General features: G+C 38.9%; 1 protein-coding gene across 1 annotated transcript in view; it reads right to left on the minus strand.

Moving 5' to 3' along the window:
* Positions 1-23,701, minus strand: part of RIMS4 (regulating synaptic membrane exocytosis 4) — a 266,003-nt gene that overhangs the window by 106,596 nt on the left and 135,706 nt on the right. Inside the window, exon 2 of the mRNA XM_089674368.1 lies at positions 5,608-5,746. Within this exon, the coding sequence (XP_089530494.1) occupies positions 5,608-5,746 (139 nt within the window). The remainder of the gene's footprint in view (positions 1-5,607; positions 5,747-23,701) is intronic.

Below are 23,701 nucleotides of genomic sequence, written 5' to 3' on the forward strand. Positions count from 1 at the left end.
AACTGTGTTCGTGAACTGAGCTGGAGAAGCTTTGCTTAGTGACACATCTGCCTTCCACAAAGTGATACTGACACATCTATCCAACCCCTTTGTTTACATTCAGCTGTTGAGCTAGGAAATGTAATTAGTGGTGAAAAGTCTGTTGGGATTGGAGAGTGTCTGCTTTATTTTTCCAGCAAGCTGGTGGACAACATTCATTGTGATGGAATGTGATCGATGGTCGATTTGCACCTTGGGACATGTTTTTTTGGGGGGGTATGGTGTTAATAAGGGACTTTGTCAAAAGTATGGGGGCAGATATCTGGGAGCCCCCTTATTTTAAAGGGTGCTTCTAGATTCTGTAAAGTCCTCCCCCTCGCAGACCCCCATATCCACTGGGATATGGAGAAGGGGTCCTCAAGAGAGAACTCACCAGCATGGGTTAGGAAAGTTCAATATAGTTCAGCAAGCACCTAAGGAGTGGGAGGTCATCCTTTTGATCTCTCTAGGGAGTCTGATAAAAATGAAAAGATGCCAGTCAGTGTTCCCCAATCCCAGGGGAGTATGGCACTGTCGAGTGTGCCTCCATTGGCGAACTGAGGTTTAGAAGGAAAGTTTTGGTCTTCTGTGTACAGCCTTAAGAGTAAATACACTTGCTATCACCACTGTTTTGGTATAATACTAATGTTTGAACCATAAAGTTGAAAGAACATGATGTTAATTCAAAAACAAAAAAAAACCTCCTTTGGGGCCACAGGCTTGGGACTAGGGATTTACAACTTGGGGTGTTAATAAAGGACTTTGTCAAATGTTTGGAGGCAGATATCTGAAAATCCCCTTATTTTAAATGGTGTTTCCAGATTCTGTAAATTCCTCCCCCTCGCAGACCCCTATAGCCACTGGGATATGTGTATGGGGCCCTTGTCCTCGAGAGAGTACACCAGTATGGGTTAGGGTTTACTGAGTGCCTCAGGAGTGGGAGGTCATCCTTTTGATCTCCTCAGGGAATCTGGTAAAGGTGAAAAGAAGCCAGTCGGTATTCCCCAATCCCAGGGGAGTTTGAAACCTTCGGCTATGCTTACCCCAAGGGTTTGAGAGTGTGCCTCCTCTGAGGAAAGGTGCAGAAGGAAATTTTTGGTCTGTGTGAGGTACAGCCTCCCTTTCTATCAACATTGTTTGTATTATAATACTTGTGTTTGAACCATAAAGTTGAAAGAACATGATTCTGATTTTTGAAAACAACCCCCCTCCCCCCCCCCAAAAAAAAAAACCCAAACAAGTCCTAAGGTGTAAATACCTAGCCATGGCCATGGAGCCACAAGCTGAGCACTAGGGATTTACACCTTAAAACAAGTTTTTTTTTTTGTTTTTTTTTTAGAGGGGGTTACAAAAGCACTTTGTCAAATGTGCAGGGGACGGTGGCAGATAACTGGGAACCCCCCCTAGTTTAAAGGGTGCTTCCAGATTCTGTAAATTCCTCCCCCTAATATACCTCTTTTTCACTGGGATATGGGGGAAGGGGCCCTTGTCCTCAAGAGAGAGCATATCAGCATGGGTTAGGAAAAGTCCTCTGCGGAACTGAGATGAAGAAAGAAAGTTTTGGTCCAGCCTTAAGAGAAACTACACTTGCTATCACCACGATTTGTATTGTAATACTCATTTTTTAACAATACAGTTGAAAGTACAGGATGTTGATTTATGGAAACAAAGAAAAATGCCATGGGGCCATAGGCTGGTCACTAGGGAGCTTAAATAAATGCATGAGCACATGGAAAGTTTATTTTCTCTGCATTTTCTGGGATATTATCATCAAGTATAATTGCAAATCATTTACATTAACCCAATAAAATGTCCATATGTATTTAAGGAGCACTATGAAAACGTTAACAAATAGAAGTAAAAACTGCTGATTTGTAGGATAAGGCAGGTTACATATGCAATGCAATACATGAACCATAAAATATGTCTTACTAGCCGCTTATGGATGAATGGACGACTCTGCTGCATAGTATACTCTTTAATCAGAAAATCTTAGTTTTACGCTGTGTAACACCCAAAGATGTTCCAGGATCGGTTCACTGAGCATATAAAATGAACAATGCTATGACTTACTTCTGCTCCAAGACTATTTCATGCTAGATTCTGCAGAACTGGAGTTAATCTAATGAACAGATACTGTATGTCTTTTTGTGGAAAACACAATTTTTTATTGAATGAGTTTACAATATATATGCAGAAGACATAAGTGATTCCAGGGCCATGATCTTGATTCCTGGACCTATATCTTTTTTTGTTTAGAAGAAAATTCAACATGTAACTCCAGCCTGAACTTTTCTTACATTTTTGTATATAATAGGGTAGGGATAGAATCTCTTTCAGTTTTTTTGGTATTGATGTTCAGGTAGTCATTTGGAATTTACCTTCACTTCCATTCCTAATGCCACTTAGCACAAGAGTAGAGTTCCACTTTTAGGCTAGGTTCATACTAGTGTGGGCATGGCAGCCCATTCATTTGAATCGATCTCCAATCCGAGAGGATGTCAGTTTTGGGAAAACGCATCGGGCAGAGTCTGAGTGCTGAGTGTTACGTCATCAGGTACTGGTGTGTCGACTGACACCGCAGCCAGGCGTTCTTCTGCTTTACTACTCATGTCTACCTACCTGATGTAAGTGCAAAACTGCAATACTTTTATTAATAAATCAAGACTTGATTTTACTGCTCTCTGAGGCTTCTCCCTTTATGCTTTACTTATATATATATATATATATATATATATATATATATATATATGGTTGCATATAGAGACATATAGAGAATTTACTGCACTATGAGGCTTCTCCCTTTATGCTTTATATATATACGGTATATTTGGTTACATATAGAGAATTTACTGCACTATATGGCTTCTCTCTTTATGTTTTATATATATACAGTCAGGTCCATAAATATTGGGACATCGACACAATTCTAACATTTTTGGCTCTATATACCACCACAATGGATTTGAAATGAAACAAACAAGATGTGCTTTAACTGCAGACTGTCAGCTTTAATTTGAGGGTATTTACATCCAAATCGGGTGAACGGTGTAGGAATTACAACAGTTTGCATATGTGCCTCCCACTTGTTAAGGGACCAAAAGTAATGGGACAGAATAATAATCATAAATCAAACTTTTACTTTTTAATATTTGGTTGCAAATCCTTTGCAGTCAATTACAGCCTGAAGTCTGGAACGCATAGACATCACCAGACGCTGGGTTTCATCCCTGGTGATGCTCTGTCAGGCCTCTACTGCAACTGTCTTCAGTTCCTGCTTGTTCTTGGGGCATTTTCCCTTCAGTTTTGTCTTCAGCAAGTGAAATGCATGCTCAATCGGAGTCAGGTCAGGTGATTGACTTGGCCATTGCATAACATTCCACTTCTTTCCCTTAAAAAACTCTTTGGTTGCTTTTGCAGTATGCTTTGGGTCATTGTCCATCTGCACTGTGAAGTGGCGTCCAATGGGTTCTGAAGCATTTGGCTGAATATGAGCAGATAATATTGCCCGAAACACTTCAGAATTCATCCTGCTGCTTTTGTCAGCAGTCACATCATCAATAAATACAAGAGAACCAGTTCCATTGGCAGCCATACATGCCCACGCCATGACACTACCACCACCATGCTTCACTGATGAGGTGGTATGCTTAGGATCATGAGCAGTTCCTTTCCTTCTCCATACTCTTCTCTTCCCATCACTCTGGTACAAGTTGATCTTGGTCTCATCAGTCCATAGGATGTTGTTCCAGAACTGTGAAGGCTTTTTTAGATGTCGTTTGGCAAACTCTAATCTGGCCTTCCTGTTTTTGAGGCTCACCAATGGTGTACATCTTGTGGTGAACCCTGTGTATTCACTCTGGTGAAGTCTTCTCTTGATTGGTGACTTTGACACACATACACCTACCTCCTGGAGAGTGTTCTTGATCTGGCCAACTGTTGTGAAGGGTGTTTTCTTCACCATGCAAAGAATTCTTCGGTCATCCACCACAGTTGTTTTCCGTGGTCTTCCGGGTCTTTTGGTGTTGCTGAGCTCACCGGTGCATTCCTTCTTTTTAAGAATGTTCCAAACAGTTGTTTTGGCCACGCCTAATGTTTTTGCTATCTCTCTGATGGGTTTGTTTTGTTTTTCAGCCTAATGATGGCTTGCTTCACAGATAATTACAGCTCTTTGGATCTCATCTTTAGAGTTGACAGCAACAGATTCCAAATGCAAATAGCACACTTGAAATGAACTCTGGACCTTTTATCTGCTCATTGTAAATGGGATAATGAGGGGATAATGAGGGAATAACACACACCTGGCCTTGGAACAGCTGAGAAGCCAATTGTCCCATTACTTTTGGTCCCTTAACAAGTGGGAGGCACATATGCAACTGTTGTAATTCCTACACCGTTCACCTGATTTGGATGTAAATACCCTCAAATTAAAGCTGAAAGTCTGCAGTTAAAGCACATCTTGTTCGGTTCATTTCAAATCCATTGTGGTGGTGTATAGAGCCAAAAATGTTAGAATTGTGTCGATGTCCCAATATTTATGGACCTGACTGTATATGGCTGCATATACAGACATATAGAAACATAGAGAATTTACTGCACTATATGGCTTCTCTCTTTATGTTATATATATATATGGTTGCCCTGCACTATTAGGCTTCTCCCTGTATGCTTTAGATATATATGGTTGCATATACAGACATATAGACACATATAGAGAATTTACTGCACTATATGGCTTCTCTCTTTATGTTTTATATATATATATATATATATATATATATATATATATATATAGTTGCAGTGAGGGTTATGTGAGACTAAAGGCTGCCATTGGGTTCATCCATACACTCCACCAATGTGGTTGTACAATAGGCTGCTGGTTTGACAGTAAGAGTTGATAGCTTTAAAAATTATGATACTCAACAGTACCTGCAGCTACAGCGGTAAGTAAGAGCTTGTTTGAAAACGTTCTTGCTGATTGCTAAGTGTATGTAAAAAATTAATTGTCCAAAGTCAGAACACAAGTGCACGTTAACCAGTTTAAATAGAGAGAGAGGTCCTTGTGGCCCGGTTTAATACCTTAATTGTGTTTCTCTCAGGTATTCAGATACCTTTTTTTTATTTTTGTTTTGGTCTTTATTTTTATATTATATTATTACATAATATTTTATATTATATTTTATTTACATATTTGTGAAAATCTTAATAAAGAGAATTTAAGAAAAAAAAAACCCTCTCCTTTAGACTTAAAAAGCAGCTAACCCTTGCAGTGCGGGCACAGCTCCATTGCGAGGGATGATTTTTACATTTCTTGGAGTTGGGCTTTACCAGGCCAAGCAACAGCATTTTTAGAAGGAGGCCAGCAATGGCCAAGACAGAGTCACTTTAAATATCTATGTTGGTCTCTATATTACAAGAGGTTACAGGTAAAAGTAAACACGAATTTTCAAAAAAGTAATATTACAAATAAGGCCGTTTTACAAAATGATCTCATATGTTAAAATGTACTACAACACTGGTCTGCAGCAAGAATGGCATAAATTAATACTTAACTGGTAGAACATAAGCATAGCTGAAAGAATAACTTACTTTCCTTCAGATCCATAGCTGTTCATACTATCTTCTATAGACTCATGGCTTGCTTGACGTACAGTCCGACTTGGCATCTCAACAGCAAGCCCAGTCTCTGTACTTCGCTGAATAGCACCTTTAAGCTTCCGTCCATCTTCTGAAAAACACAAAAAATTTACAAATTTTATAAAAAAAATTATGTTAAACACAGGAAACATATTCATAATAGTTTGTTTAAAAATCCAAGCTTGTGTTAAATTCCTGGATTGCCAAAAATACTATCATTCTTGCAGCCTCCTCAGCTGCAGTGCGACAAATGCTGGCATGCATGCAGTGGAGGAATGTATATTTTCCATTGCAAGCGGATTAAATTGAATTATTAACATTCACAATAATTCTTTCACAATTAGTCACATTTCTGGACAATCTCTTTAAGATTCTAGGTCCTAATTATGTACTGTATATTGTGATAATAGATTTTTAAGAAACTCAATTATGTTTTTATATTACAACAAAGAATGTGCAGCCATCCCCTGCAACCAATTATTTCCTTGTTTTCCTTTATTCTTGACACTGTCCTGACTTCTCAAGTTTAAGTTTCACCACCGCTGTGGTAAAAGGTAAATATCATGCAATTAAATGCTCTGCTTAATCAAAGTATAACGTTTTGGAGAAAAACAGAAGTACCAAAAGAAGAGGATTGGATAGAAAGAATAAACTGGATTAGTAAAATGGAGAAGCTCTATTATTTGCAGGAAGATAAGATGGAGATATACCACGCGAAATGGGAAAGATGGGAAAAATCTGGAGTAAACACGAAAAAGTGAAATGTAGAAGAACATAGAGAGGGTGGAAGGGTAGGATATCCTTGCTTTAGAAGAAAGGTTGGGAAAGATTGCAGAGTGGGCGGTTGGGGGGGGGGTTAGAGGAGGGGTGGGTAGGGGGGGAAGAGGGAAATGTTTTAGAGGGAAAAAGAAAGGTAGTAAAAGATAGTTATGTATATTTATTGTGAATATGATGAAAGTGTTTGTAATTATTTTGAAAAATTAATAAATATTTAAATTAAAAAAAATAAATCAAACTATAACGTTTTGTCAGTTATTAGCGCTGTCAGTTTAATCCCAATCCGACACTTCCAGAAGTGTCAATTCTCTTTCTTTGTTTTCCTGCTGCTGTTTTTTTTGTCTCTAACCTTCTCCACTAACATCAGACAAGCAAGGTCTTGTGAGAGCATGCATACCGCTGTTGAGCTCTGTTTAAAGCATGCTCCTGCAACTGAAGGGGTGGAGGGGGGTGACATAAGTGTCAGCGCTTAAATCCATAGTCGTAGCACCAGTAATTGTGTCCTGTGCAATGGAAAAGGCTTGAATTTTGCACATACAGTGATAAAAATGAATGTACATTTCCCTGCTTAAGTGACTTGCATATGAAGCAACCAAAGTTAGTCTCTCAACGAGGTAGACATCATGATTTTCACCTCATTCTGGTACAATCATTTTTATTAAGAAATGTTTATAAAGCAAAAATAGACGGCTGAGTCCCATGCAAGGGACTAAGGGTCAAAAGAGACATTTAATTAGAAACAAATCGTGATATTAAAAAATTCAATACAACAGAGAAAAAATAGCATCCAGCAGCCAGCGCTGGAGAAGGCAACATGTTTCTGGGTATGGAGACCCAGGGTGTGGTAGCTTGGAAGGGTGGGTTTTTCCAACCCTAGGTGGAGGAGGGAGGCAGGGTAATGCAGAGGAAAATAAAAGGGGGGGAGAGTGAGGGCAAGGGGGAGGCAATAAGGCTGGGGGGAGGAAAAAGGTGAGGAGGAAAACAGTAGGAGAGCAAGGGGGAACAGAGAAGCTTTCCACCTCATTCAGAGAATGCCTTGTATTCATTGGACCCTCATTCAGAGGACCCGGAACACTATAGTAGACTTTTTTCTATTAATTGAAAGAAAAAAAAAAACCTTTTACCATATATATGAAAAGTAAAACTGTTTTTGTCTGTAATTTGAATTGTCTAAAATGACACTAAAATTATGTTTCTAGTACATAGCATGGCAAGCTTATTTGTAAGGGAAAAAGGCACTTTTTAAAATGTGCACTTTTGAGTGCAACATAGGAAAAATAAGTATGAAAAAGTAAAAAAACTGTTAAAATTATAGGTCAAAAATCTGCAGAAAAATAGCAAAGCAAAGGAAGGAGTTAATTAGGACTGAGTAGTGTTAACTAAGAAATACATTTTGTTTCATTTTTTTTCTTTATTTGTAGGCTTTCCTTAACTGGAGTCACAAGTTTGAGCTATATATAAATAAAATAGTAAATTCAGTGTAACAATACATTATTATACTGTATTACTCAATGACACTGGCAGATTATCTGCAAGTGTCATTTTATACAGCAGCAACTGCATTTGGACAGCTGCTCCTGCAGTCATTTTGACAGTCGGTAATATGGGTGAGGGGAGCAATGGCAGTGGGAGAGGAATGGGAGGTAGGAAATACAACAAGTCCCCTATATACAAACGTTCAAATTGTGTCCAGGGTTCTCATTGAGTGTTCAATCCTGGACTGGGGGGGTCTTGGACAAGGTTGTATTGCTTTACTGCATTTGTCCAGGACCCTACAGTGCTTTTCGACAGGGGGACTTGAATCATTCCTGATCTTTATAGCATTCTCCTAGGAGTCCAGGGTTCTCATTGAGTGTCCAATCCTGGGCTTGGGCTTGAGGGGGGGGGGTCCTGGGCAAGGTTGTATTGCTTTAGTGCATTGGTCCAGGACCCTACAGTGCTTTTCAACAGGGGGACTTGAATCATCCCTGATCTTAAAAGCATTCTGCTAGGAGTCCAGGTTTCTTATTGGGTGCTCAATTGTAGGCTGGGGAGGGTGCAGGACAGGGCTGTATTGTTTTACTGCATTGATCCAGGATCCTACAGTGCCTTTGACACAGGGACTTGAATCATCCCTGATCTTTACAGCATTCTCCTAGGAGTCCAAGGTTCTCATTGAGTTTCCAATCCTGAAGTGGGGGGTCTTGGACAAGGTTGTATTGCTTTACTGCATTGGTCCAGGACCCTACAGTGCTTTTCAGCAAGGGGACTTGAACCATCCCTGATCTTTACAGCATTCTCCTAGGAGTCCAAGGTTCTCATTGAGTTCCCAATCCTGAAGTGGGGGGTCTTGGACAAGGTTGTATTGCTTTACTGCATTGGTCCAGGACCCTACAGTGCTTTTCAACAGGGGGACTTTAATCATTCCTGATTTTTAAAGCATTCTCCTAGGAGTCCAGGGTTCTCATTGAGTATCCAATCCTTGGCTTGGGAGGGTCTTGGACAAGGTTCAGTTGCTTTACTGCATTGGCCCAGGAACCTACAGTGCTTTTTACAGGGGTCTTGGATCACCAATGACCTCTACAACATTCTCCTGGGAGTCCAGGGTGTTTGGTTTACAGGTTTGAATGATTACCAACAATAAGCACAGGGGTTGATTGGTAAACTATAGCATAACCTGCAGAAAAAATAAATTTCAAGGTTGTCTTTTCCATTTTGACTGAAGTGTACCTTTAATATGTAATTACACCTTTGGTGCAGTTATACTTATAACAGAGCTCAAACTCGGAAGTCCCTAGTGATGAATAGGATTGCAGAGTTCATGCACCTTATAGAAATGAGTTACATCTCTTCTTTAGTTTCACCTCCACATGAACTGAGCTTTCCATTTTTCATCCATCTTAAGATGTCTAGCTTGAAAAGCAAAAAGTGATGCGGACTCATCTTCACCAGCCAGGGAACATAAATTCTCACAATTTGTACAAATAGAGCTGTTTCGACTTTCATTGCCTTTACTGACACCGCCAACAGATGGCCATGATGATACTAGTTTTTAATATAAAGTGTGAACGCTACATGGGAATTTACAGCAAAGAGAAGAGCTAAAATCAATAAACAGAGGTATAAACATGATAGTTTTGTTAAAATGAGCTGACACGGGTCGAAAGTGAACATACAGAGGAAAGCACTAAGACTGGCAGTGTCTTGGGGATGGCTGCACAATGGCCTAGTTATGTCACCTTCAACAATTTATAACCAAGTTGGAGAGAAAAGAGAGCCTTTTGTTATAACTGCAGGTTAAAAAATGCATGAATCAAGGCAAAGGGAAGGAAAAAATTTGAACAAAGCTTATTATACAGTCTTCCTGCGGAATGTGATCAGCAATGCTGTATGGGGAAGAGATGGCATTGTGTTGCCATGTGTCTGGTAATTGGCAGGTATTGCAGGGGACAGATGGAATGTTGCGTCCGAAGTGCTGACATAGCAGGGACAACAGGAGCACAGTGCACTCATTACATGGGCTGCTTAGCAAGCAGTAATATTTTACCAGTCACATGGTACTAATGGGTAATACCTCTCTGGTGCATATTGGAAGTGCTTTTTATTTGTTTAACCACTTCCAGTCCGGACACTTTCACCCCCTTCCTGTCCAGGGCAATTTTCAGCTTTCAGCGCTATCCCACTTTGAATGACAATTGCGCAGTCATGCAACACTGTACCCATATGAATTGTTTACTATTTTTTTGAGACAGATAAAGCTTTATTTTGGTGGTATTTATTCACCGCTGGGATTTTAATTTTTTTTTGCTATGTAAATGAAAAAGTCCGAAAATTTTGAAAAAAAGTGTTTTTCTTATAAAATTTTGCAAATAAATAATCTTTCATCATAAATCTTGGCCGACATGTATTCCGTTATCTTTTTAGTAAAAAAAAAAAAAATCAGCCAAATTTGTTTATAACCAAAAATTATAATTTTGAAACATTTTTTTTACATTTTTATTTTTTTTTATATTATTATTTATATATATATATTTTTTTTTTACATACTGTCACCCTAGCAGTACAGTGTCACCATGGTGACACTGTACTACTTGTGGGGGGTGATGAAGATTTTTTTTTTTTCTACAGTGATATATAGGATGTAAAAGCAATCATTTCTCTTTCTCTCTGTCTGCATTCTTGCAGCCATTGAGAACTACTGAGTGAGCTGTGATTGGTCACAGCTTGTCACATGGTTGTGTTGTGAATAGCCTTGTACCATGTGACCTCTGTGATCATTCACAGATTTCACACGTAGTAAGCAAAGATGTCACAAATGACATCTTGCTTACTACTTTGCATGTGATCACTGATTGGCCAATCAGTGATCACATGACTGGGACCTCGCACAGACGATCAGTGTTTCACTGTGTCCGGAGGACACAGCGGGCACCGGATCGCAGTGCTGTGCGCTCCCAAGGAGCGCGCACAGCTAGAAATGGCGGATGCCGTTTATGAACGGCAACCCGCCTCTGGAGTGCCACCGTCCTGCCGTTTAGAAACAGCAGGAGGATGGCACGTGGTTAACAACCAATGAGAAAAACTTAAAAAATCAATTTGGCAAATTTTAACTGTCACCTGAACATTTGCAATATTTAACAATTTAATTTTCTCTAGGACTGCCCTTCTGCCCTCTTATTTCCCCTTCCATGGGTTGTGGTGGAGGGTGACCTTTACAATATGTTATGTACCAATACATGTATGTTAACATGTTCATAACTGATTGTGCCCATTCTGGATGTTAAGTGCTATGTCATTTCTGTCACTATGCTAAGTGCTGGCGAGAACCTATAAATAAAGAATTAGAACAAAAAATATTGTCACGCAACTACACCGCTACACTGATAAAAAAACAGGGCTTATTGTCTAGGTTCACACCTATGCAGGTTGCGTTTGAGCCGTTTCTGCATTTAATTTAGTGTCGCGTTTTATGTTTTTGCACTTGCATTTTGATGCATTTTGTGTTTTGCTGGGTTTTTTTTTTTATTATTTTTCTTGATGCTAGGCAGATTTTAAACACATCAAAAACATGGCAAAAAGGCAACACTTGCTTTTCTGCAGCGTTTCCATTGAAGTTTATAGAAACAAAAACACAACTTTTTGCGTTCAGAAAAGTCCCTGACCCTTTCCAAAAAATGCACCGGGATAAAACGCGCAGGTGTGAACATGTCCCATAGGAAATCATGTTAAATGGACTGTACTATGTTTCTGCAAAATGCAAAACGCTGCAAAAAACGCTTAGGTATGAATCTAGGGTTAGTGGGAATGTGGTGGCATGCAGTTTCAGCACCTCAGGTGCTGAATGTATGTACTGGCTGTATGTACAACCCAGGGATGATGGGGTGTGCTGGAGAATCTGTTGATTCTGACTGTTGGGGGATCTATTGTTGCTGGGATTGTAGTGTTGCTGGGGGGTTTACTGCATACTGTTAGACAGGTTAATTCGGTTGTCGGCAAGTTGAGCTGGGAACTTTCATGGTGTTGCCCGGCCATGTGTTCCTTTCTGTAAAAGCCAGTAATAATCTGGGGCAGTGGGCATTTTTTGTACTGTTGAATTGTTGGTGGTGAGTGGCTGCCATTGTGCTACATGTTGGGTGTCCAGTGCACTCCTGTGCCTTTAAGGAGGGGTAGGCTCCCTCAGGTTCACCTGCCCTTGATCTATCCATTAAATACATGCGCCTCTACTATGGGGGCTCTCAAAATTTGTTAGGACCACAGAATATTGGGGTACTGTGATGTGGCTCTGTGGCTTACGTATGTATTTGCAAATGTGTGCTAATCAAACCCCTGTTTTTAACATATACTGTTAGACAGGTTAATTCAATTGTTGGCAATCTGGCTGTCAAGTTGAGCTTGGACCTTTCTTTTTTTGACATGAGATGCCCGTCCATGTGTTCCTTGCTGTAAAAGCCAGTTATAGACTGGGGCAGTGGACATTTGTATGGGTGGGTCTCTGTTGCGGGTGAATGAAGTCTATTATGCTGAAGGGGGTTTATTATTGCTGCTGGGGGTCTATTGTTTCTGAAGTGGTCTTATGTTGTTGAGGGGGGTCTATTGCTGACTGCTAAGTATTTATTGTTGCTGGTGGAGTATATTGTTGCTGTGGGGGTTACATAGTTCCATAGTTAGTCTGGCTGATAAAAGTCCATCCAGTTCAACCATTAAAAAAAAGTTATAATCCTACACCAACAGTCAGGGGCGGACTGACCATTTGGAAACTCAGGTACTGCCCGAGGGCCTGGGGTCAGTAGGGGGCCCCATGAGATGCCCCTGGTACCTTTTTCATAGGCTTTTTTGAGTTTGGGCAAGGACACAGGGGCCCCATGATCCCCTATTGCCCAGGGGCCCCATGAGTTGTCAGTCCGCCCCTGCCAACAGTTGATCCAGAGGAAGGCAAAAAAACCCAGCAAAACATGATCCAATTTGCTCCTGCAGAGAAAAAAAAAACTTCCTGATCCCCCGAGAGGCAATCAGATATTCCCTGGATCAACTTTACCTATAAATGTTAGTATCCAGTTATCTTCTGTGTATCCAAGAAAGAATCCAGGACTTTCTTAAAGCAATCCACTGAGCTGGTCAGAACCAACTCTTGAGGGAGTCTATTCCACATTTTCACAGCTCTCACTGTGAAGAAACCTTTCCGTTTTTGGAAATTACATTTCTTTTCCTCCAGACATAAAGAGTGCCCCCTTGTCCTCTGTGATGACCTCAGGGTGAATAAGCAATCGGATATTCCCTGGATCAATGTTAACTATAAATGTTAGTATCCTTTTGTTTTGGGTCTTTTGATTCTGGGGAGATCCATTGTTGTTGTGGGTCTATTGTTGCTGGCTGCAGGGGATCTATTTTACTGCTTTTCTTGTTATCATTAACAAATTCCATAGACCGTATCTAGCAACACAGACTGATGCTTGAGTCTGTATTCTCTAAAAGGCACAGTACTGGGAGGTGGGTAGGTGGTGGAGATGAGGGACATTGCTTGGAGGTGGGTAGGGAGGAGCGGAAACAAAGAGTGACTTAGGGGAGGGGGAATACCTGGGTCAATTCTCTGGGAAAAAAAAGCCTTGGATAAAAATAAAGGAATTTAGTGATATCTTAGTAGTCATCACACGGCATTCTTTGGGTAAGGACCAATGTCATAATACAGAAATATTTCAGCATGCTAGAATTTCCTATCATGAGACAATGATGACAGTGATGGTCAGGACATTGTCAGTGAACACGCATTAAGATCTGTCATTACAGTTGTAGCTAGAATTCCAGCACAGATAGAGAGCACCACACATAAACTACTAGACAAAAGATCGATACAGTCATAATACGATTCTATTAGAGTCCGCTGGCATAGGACATGACACCTACACATGTGACATGATCACTACATATGTTCATAAAATGATATATGCTCATAAAACAATTCTATTACGTACAAGTAGAACTCCCACTGGACCCCTAGATACCATAATAATCGTATAATTATTATACAGGATTTATATAGTGCCAACAGTTTGCTCAGCACTTTACAATATAACGGGAGACAATACAGCAATACAGTTCAATACAAGAGGGATAGGAGGGCCCTGATCCTGGGAGCTTACAATCTAAGAGGGAGGGGCTAGTGGTACAAAAGGTAATAACTGTGGGGAATGGACTGGTAGGAGGAATAGAAGATTCCGTTTTTAGCTGAAGGGGGGATAGGCTTCCCTGAAGAGACAGGTTTTCAGAGATCGCCTAAAAGTGAGCAGAATAGGCTATAGTCTGATAAATTGGGGTAGAGAATTCCAGAGGATGGGGGAGGCTCTGGAGAAGTCCTGGAGATAAGCATGGGAGGAGGAGACAAGGGAACTAGAGAGTAGGTGATGCGAAGAGAACGGTTTGGGTGATATTTGGAGACAAGATTGGTGATGTAATTTGGGGCAGAGTTATAAATGGCTTTACATGTTATTGTTAATGTTTTTAATTTTATCCCCCAAATGTAATGGATTCCACCAGACCATCCTGGATTTCATGGGACTGTCCCTAGATTTTAACATAGTCAATTCCTCCAGCTATGGTCAGACTGTGTGATGAAGTGATGTACATAGAGCAGGCTTTTGCAGGCTAAGCCTCCGAGAGTGCCGGAAATGCGCACTCAGTCTGCAAGGAACATGCAAGGGATTCCAATAAAACCTTAAGAAGGAAAGGCAGCTCTAAGGCTCCATGTACACTGCAGCTGATAAACTGACATTCAGGAGCTGTTCAGCGTTTTTTTCAGCAGCCCCTGAACTCTCCCTAATGTTTTCCTATGTGTCCATGTACACATCGTCGTTTACAGGTAGCTGAGTTTACAGTTGTTTATTTGAACGCACCAAACTTGAATTCAGTAGTAGATTTTACCTGCGGTTCAAATGCTTGTAAACGCGGTTAACCGTGTTTATAAGCGTTTGTGTTTAGAAGCATTTTTTAACTGTTCCATATCCAGATGCTGTCCAGAGCTTTTTTCATCATCAGAAATGCATGCAAAGCGTTCTCCATGTATTCAAATGGACCCGGTACACCAGTGCAGTCAGTTCAAGGTTTCGCGTGAAGGAAAAAATGGTAGAACGTGCCGCATTATGCTCATGATGGGATCCATAGTGAATACAACCAGAAAAGACAGGTCATCTCAACACATACTGCTCTCTCTGCTTCTGCTCTCTCTATTCCTCTCAAAATGTCTGAAATAGTTAATTTGTTACTATTTATCAGTGCATTCTGGGTATTTGGGAAGATCTCCTGAGGTTATATTTTAAAAATGCTTCTAAACGCAAATGCATATAAACGAGCATAAACGCGGTATACAAACATGGCTAAACTGACATTTTTTAACCTACGTTTTCCAGCAATCAGTTTCCATCAGGGGCGAACTGACAACTCATGGGGTCCCCGGGCAATAAGGGATCATGGGGCCCCTGTGTCCTTGCCCAAACTCAAAAAAGCCTATGAAAAAAGGTACCAGGGGCATCTCACGGGGCCCCCTACTGACCCCGGGCCCTCGGGCAGTGCCCGAGTTTCCAAATGGTCAGTCCGCCCCTGGTTTCCATCGTTCAGAAGAGTTTTCCAAACGCCCCGTGTACATGAGCCCTAAATCTACTGGGGCTGCTCACTCTGATTTCAAGATAGCACTGTATCAGCAAGAGGTCAAGGCACCTTTTTTTCAGGGAAACAAAAATACAAAAGTATGCTGGCAGATTAGGAGAAATGGAAATTTTTATTTTTAAGAAAAGAATAAAAAAAGTAGATATATTTGTAAAATGCATTCCAAAAATGTAGATTTGTATTTTTTTGACATACAGTATATTTGAAATGTATTTCTAAAAATATTTTTCATATATTTTGTAATAAAAACGCATTTCAACATGCAGTATATATATATATTTATTGAAATAAATTTGAAATATATTGAATACGGCCAAAATTGTAGCATTTCAAATATATGGCAATAAATTTGGGAAGAATATTTTTAAAATATATTTCAAATATATTTTTCTTCCATATGGGAATGTTTGCCTCTATACCCTGCAGACTTATTCTTGAAGCTTCCTCATTTTGTGGTCAAGCAACACCCTAAGGAACAAACAAGTGACTGATGAGCGTCTACTGTAAAAGTTAATGAACAAATGTTGTCAGCAAGGATCTTCCATAAACCATTTATAACTGTCATGTCATTACCAACTACTGGAAACAATCATTTCCTAGTCATGTTTGTGACCATTTTTATTCCCATGGACAAATTCATTCCTAAGAGTCTTCCTAAAACACCGGGGTCAAGATGAAGGAATAAGAGAGGACTTTCCCATCAAATATGTCAGGCTAGGAGATATAGAATATAACCATGTTACAGCAGAACTAAACTTTCATTCATTCATTATATTGTGGTGGAAGGAAAGAAAATCGCTTGATTCCCCTATCAACACAGTCACTGTTGATGGGGGAATCCCTCCATCAGTGCTTTGCCAGCGGGGAGATTCAATCCATCTATGACTGTCTTCAAACACTGGGGTCAAGATAAAGGAATAACAGATAAGGACTTTCACATCAAATACGTCAGATCAGGAGATACACTAACTATGTTAAATTATAACTAAACTTTCACAAAAGAAAAATTAGCTTTGTAGACCACTGTAAATAAAACACAATTGCATTATTTTAAATTACAAAATTAGTTTTTTTCCTTACTTTGTCCATGTTTTTTTCTCATTGTTGTTCCGTAAACCATTTACTATAACCTGTCATGTCAGTAAATCTTTGGAACAAATCATTTCATGGTCATGTTTGTGACCATTATTATTCCTATGGACAATGTCAATGCAAAGAGTCTGCCTAAAACACTGGAGTCAAGATTAGTGAATAAATATTATTATTATTAATAATAATAATAATAATATATTATTATTATATAGGATTTATATAGCGCCAACAGTTTGCTCAGCACTTTACAATATAACAGGAGACAATACAGCAACAATACAGTTCAATACAAAGGGGTTAGGAGGGCCCTGCTCCTTGGAGCTTACAATCTAAGAGATAAGGACTTTCACATCAAATGCATCAGGTGAAGAGACACAGAATGTAACCATGGTAAAGTTCTTATCTCTACAGAACATCAGTGAGAAATGGCATGGAAAATGTAAAGAGAACCTTTTTTTGTCATTAAAAATAATGCAATCATGTACTACCTATAATGTTCTACAAAACTAAGTGCTTTTTTGTGGAAGTTTAGTTCTTTAGCATAGTTACCTTCTATATCTCCCAACCTGATCTACTTGATGTTAAAGTAGAACTAAACTTTCACAAAAGAAGACTTAGTTTGTAGAACATTGTAAGTGATACATGATTGCATTATTTTTAATTAAAAACTATTTTTCTCCTTACTTTGTCCTATTTTTTTCTCACTGATGTTCCACAAACCATTTAATGTAACCTGTCAAGTCAGTAAATCTTTGGAAGCAATCATTTCATGGTCATGTTTGTGATCATCATTTTTCCCATGGACAATGTCAATCCAAAAAGTCTGCCTAAAACACTGCGGTCAAAAATAGGCATAAAAGCCAATAAATATGCTCACATGGAAGAAAAATATATTTTAAACGTATTTTAAAAATATTGTTCCCAAATATATTGACATATATTTGAAATACAATTTTGGCCGTATTCAATATAATTTTATTTATATATATATATATACTGTATGTTGAAATGCGTTTTTATATATTACAAAATATATCAAAGGTATTTTGAAAAATATATATTTTTTAAATATATTCTTCAATTTTTTTTAACATATAAAAAAGTCATTTTAACATATATTTTTACATATATTTGTAAATGCATTCTAAAAATGTAGATTAAAATGTAGATTAAATGTATTTTTAAAGACATACAGTATATTTGAAAATGTATTTTTAAAAATATTTTTCGTATATTTTGTAATATATAAAGAACGCTTTGCAACATCCAATATATATATATATACATATATATATATAAAATATTTTGTAATATATAAAAAACGTATTTCAACATACTCTATCTATATATATATATATATATATATATATATATATATAATATTTTTCATATATTTTGTAATATATAAAGAACGCATTTCAACATCCAGTGTGTGTATATATATATATATATATATAATGTGTATAAAAAACACATTATATATATATATATTATTATTATTATTATACAGGATTTATATAGCGCCAACAGTTTGCGCAGCGCTTTACAATATAAGGGAGACAGTACATACATTTCAGTACAGAAGGAATAGGAGGGCCCTGCTCGTGGAGCTTACAATCTAAAGGAGATATATATATATATATATATATACATATAGAAAATATTTTTCATATATTTTGTAATATATAAAAAACGTTTTTCAACATACTATATATATATATATATATATATATATATATATATATATATATATATATACACATATAATATTTTTCATATATTTTGTAATATATAAAGAACGCATTTGAACATACAGTGTGTGTGTGTATGTATATGTGTGTATGTGTGTATGTATGTGTGTATGTATATATATATATATATATATATATATATATATATAAATATTGAATATGACCAAAATTGTAGTATTTCAAATATATGTCAATATGTTTGGGAAGAATATTTTTTAAATCTATTTAAAATCTATTTTTCTTCCATGTGGACGTGTTTCTATTTTCTAATATAGTGGATATCTTGCTATTATATTTATAGGTTCGAAGGCTTACTCACAGGTATTATTTGTATTTATAATCGTTTTCTTCTCAATTAATCCCTATCTGTACACCCAAATTTTGTAATGAATTTATAGCTAACTGGCTATCATTTTGTATTTTGACTCACTTTTTTTGATGGAAGTTTCATATCAGGGGTGGACTGACAACTCATGGGGCCCCCGGGCAATAGGGGATCCTGGGGCCCCTGTATCCTTGCCCAAACTCAAAAAAGCCTATGAAAAAGGTACCAGGGGCATCTCATGGGGCCCCCTACTGATCCTGGGCCCTCGGGCAGTGCCCGAGTTTCCAAATGGTCAGTCCGCCCCTGCTTCATATTACTTATGTTATTTTGTAAGTTACTGATGTTCACCCTTTGGGCCATTTGTATTACTTTTATACTGTTCAATAAAAATACTTTGTAAGCAAAAAAAAAATATTGAAATAAATTATGTTAAAGTGGAACTAAATTTTTACCAAAGAATTCTTAGTTTTGTAGGGAACTGTAAGTAAAACATGATTGCATTTTTTTTTATTAAAAAATCATTTTTCCTTTTACTTTGTCCATGCATTCTCTCAGTGATTTTCCATAAACCATTCAATACAACGTTATGTCGTTAAACCGTTGGAAGCAATCACTTTGTGGTCCTTTTGTGACTATTATTATTATTCCAATGAAAAATGTCAATCCAAGGAGTCTGACTAAAACACTGGGGTCTAGATAAAGGAATAAACACCAAGGAAAACATTAAGAGATAAGGAATTGAACTATGTTCAAGCAGAACTTTGCTTTGTAAAAAAAAATACTGTAAATAAGATATGGTTGCATTCTTTTTTAAATTAAAAATAATTTCCCCTACTTTGTCTCGGTTTTCTCTCACTGTGCTGTGCACATTCTGTAGACTATTGTTATGTACTTCCAGTGCACATGTGCCCCGGGCTGTACAGCAGTTTTACTGTGACTACATCAGAATGTGTCATTGCAAAGGGGAAGGTGATATAGCCCTGCTGTATATTTTTAAAGCACTTGGCAATGAAACCCAGTCACATGAATCCTCCTTGTAGTCCTCCATAACTCAGAAGCACACTTGGCACATCTTGGGACCAAACAGTTATTGAAATTCCTCGAGGCCCATATATTATTCCCCCACAAACACCACCTACCTATCCTGAAACTGGCCAAAATGGTATGGATTGAGGTTAAATGCTTCACTTTATTTCAGGACCTCCCAGATAATTTATTCTTATGGGACGCCTCTTTATTAGTACAACTTAGTGTGATCCAGATACTGCATTATGGGAATCCCATGGTATTGTAAGTCTTGAAGACCTTTACCAGAACAGAACAACATAGTCACTCATGCTATCACACACATTTCCCCTGTAGTTTCTTCTATAGATACTTATGACTGCTCCATGGCTTTGGAGGAACAATGGAGGGACCATCTCTGAATACCTACTAATAGAAGTGTTAAAGTTGCAAGGCCCAAAATGATTGACATCCACTCTGTATTACCACTTGGGGGAAAACCACACTGGCAATTAAGACTTAATGGAAACCCTACTTGGGATGGGATGATATGTGTTCTTCTCATGTTGGACATGTTGGTCTCGCCAGCTTTTAATAGTAGCTTAGTTCAATTTTATATTAAACAACAAACATACCTATCTCCTGTCTAACTGCACAAAATGGAAAGAATGGCTACCCTCAACTGTACACAATATAATGAACTCAAGGCATGTTTCATACAGCTGTACACCTGATGCTTGTTTATTTGGTACCCTAGACAAGAAGAATATATTAGAATATTATTGCAAGCAACTTTGTTTATGGCTTGTGTAGAGATCCACTGCCCTCTACTGTCAGCTGCTAGTATCACACTGTAATGTATGATTATGTATGTCGCTTTCTGACTCTGGGATTGTTGGGAAAACATTCTGAAAGGAGGAAATGGAGAGATATGGAGAGAGAGGAGGTCTCAGGGACATGTCCTGTCCATGCCACCAGATCAGAAGAGACAATTATGGGATGCCAGATACAGTAACTAGGACTGCATTCCAGGCTGGTTGGGTAACATTTGGAGGATCTCCTCATCACCACAGAGCTTATCTTCAGGACTTCAACACAGACAGATCCTGCATCATCCTCAGAGGCTCCTACAACAGACTCTTCTGCAGCATTCATCTGGAGGTATCTCTATTAATATTTATATATACACAGGCATATGTGCACAATTCCACCAGGACTTTGTTTGGGCCCTTTGCTGATATTACCTGTTTGTATATTAGATGTTTGCACTGTTATTCATCTATTTTTATATAAAGCTTGTATTATTTCTATACAGGTGTGCAGCCATATACCTATAGTTAATGTACATATTGGGTGCAGTAGATCTTCTGCTCCAAAATACTTTGGTTCAGGGGCGGACTGACAACTCATGGGGCCCCCGGGCAATAGGGGATCATGGAGCCCCTGTGTCCTTGCCCAAACTCAAAAAAGCCTATGAAAAAGGTACCAGGGGCATCTCATGGGGCCCCCTACTGACCACGGGCCCTCGGGCAGTGCCCGAGTTTCCAAATGGTCAGTCTGCCCCTGCTTTGGTTAGATTACTGGTAATTTCCCAGGGAAGGAACCCTCTGTTCAGAGGCCATGCCCTGGGTGGAGGCACTGCCAACTTTATTATCAATCCCACTCTTCCTCTTAGCAAAGGTTATTGTGCTCTTATTTCAAAGAAAGAGGCTGGTAACTCCATGTGATGTGCTCTTAAATCTAATCTCATTTAATCCATCAGGAGTACAAGGATCTCAGTACAAAGGATGACAGGTTTCAGCCCAGTAGAAACCATTGGTTAATCATATTCCCCATAATAAGAATAGGAATTGGAATGGGAATAGAAACTGTTCCCTGAAATTCTATATATTTTGAAACCTATACCTAGTACCTGAATCTCTTCTGATATTAGCATTTAATAGTCCCCGGCAGAGCATCCAGGCTAAGCGATTGAAGACTCTCAGCCAGTCAGGGCTCTATTGCTTTGCACACTGCTGTCAGTCCAACAGCCAGTGATCAGTGAGTGAACATACTTACTGAAGGGAAAATCAGAGAGACGATCTTAGAATTCTGGGGTTCGTTCATTGTCTCATCACAGTTTGAGGAGGCTGCTGGACAAAGCTGCATTGCTTTACTGCACTGTTCCAGGACTATATTGTGTTTTCTGACTAGGGTGCTTGGAGCAACCCTGATCTCTGCATTCTCCTGAGTCCAGGGAGGGGCGAGATGTAGTGCTGGATTTATACGATCGCAAAAGGGGCAACAGCCCTGGGCCCCCCTTATAGAAAAGGCCCCTCTCAATGCAAAAATGATAAAAAAACATACAAAATAATAACAAAATAATTAACGATAAAATAATATAAAATGTTAAAAAATTACTTTCTTTCATTAAATGAATTTTGGGAAGTAACATTTTGCTGGCCATCATCTGTAAAGGTTTTTACTGTTATGTTTTATCATTTTTTAAAATTAATTTTGGTAGCTCAAGCAACACATATAGGTCGCTTTAGGTTGGTTTATATTCCCAGTGCAGGGGCGGACTGACCATTTGGAAACTCGGGCACTACCTGAGGGCCCAGGCTCAGTAGGGGGCCCCATGAGATGCCCTTGGTACCTTTTTCATAGGCTTTTTGGAGTTTGGGCAAGGACACAGGGGCCCCATGATCCCCTATTGCCCGGGGGCCCCATGAGTTGTCAGTCCGCCCCGGTCCCAGTGACAATCCGTAATTTTTAATACATCATTCTAAGGTCACACATTCACACACACATTCATAGGCTACCTTCCTTATAGAGTTGATTTACCAAAAGCAAATAGACTGTCCACCATGCTAGTGCAGTTGCACTCATTTTTTCAGTATATATAATATGGTAAAGCTTCACTTTGTAAAAAACACCCAACAGGTGCAAGGAAAATTTAAATATAAAAAAAATATTTTTGCTTGCATATGATTGGATGATTGAAAAAAGCAGAGCTTTACCACATTTACTAAGCTCTGGGAAAAATGAGTGCAACTGTACTTGCAGAGTGCACAGTCTATTTGCTTTTGGTAAATCAACCCCAGAGAGCGCTTATGCTCTTAAGGAAGGTAGCCTATGACTGTGTGTGTGAATGCGTGACCTTAGAATGACGTTTTAAAAATGACTGATTGTCACTGGGAATATAAACCAACCCTGTGTATAAGGTCTAAATCTGACCCTAAGAAGATGCCTTGACACCCTTGACTTACAGAAAGTGGGTCAAATGGCAGCACAGTGGCTAAGTGGTTAGCCCTTCCGCCTGGCAGTACTAGGGTCGCTGGTTCAAATCCCAACCACGGCACCACCTGCCTGGAGTTTGCATGTTCTCCCTGTGCCTGCGTGGGTTTCCTCTGGGTACTCTGGTTTCCTCCCACACTCCAAAGACATGCTGGTAGGTTAATTGGCTCCTGTCTAAATTGGCCCTAGTATGTGTATGTATGAATGTAAGTTAGGGACCTTAGATTGTACGCCCCTTGAGGTGAACGTACAATATATATGTAAAGTGCTGCGTAAATTGACAGTGCTATATAAGTACCTGAAATAAGTAAATAAATGTTTATTCTTCCATGATTATTTTTCCATTTTCTCTGGAGTGTACCATTAAAGTGTGATTACACCTTTGGTGCAGTACACTTATATCAGAGAACATACTCAGAAGGTCATAGTGATGCAAGTGCTTGCGTGGGCTCAGACGAAAACATATTCTGCAAGCAACTGGACAATCTACTCAAAGGTATCTTGCTGGATCGGAGAGGAATGAGTATAAAAAGGGGAGGCAGACTGGGGTTGCTCTGCTATGAACGTAACTTCAACATAGGTCTTGTAAATACTTTAAACTTAGTAAATTATGGCACTGCTGAGTTATGGTACAAGTACCACCCAACACGCACTCTCTGCTCCTCACAAGACCTCCTTCTCTCTA

This window comes from Staurois parvus, unplaced genomic scaffold, assembly GCF_062004578.1.
Source record: "Staurois parvus isolate SC_StPar_1 unplaced genomic scaffold, SC_StPar_1.0 ptg000151l, whole genome shotgun sequence".
NCBI classification, from domain to species: Eukaryota; Metazoa; Chordata; class Amphibia; order Anura; family Ranidae; genus Staurois; species Staurois parvus.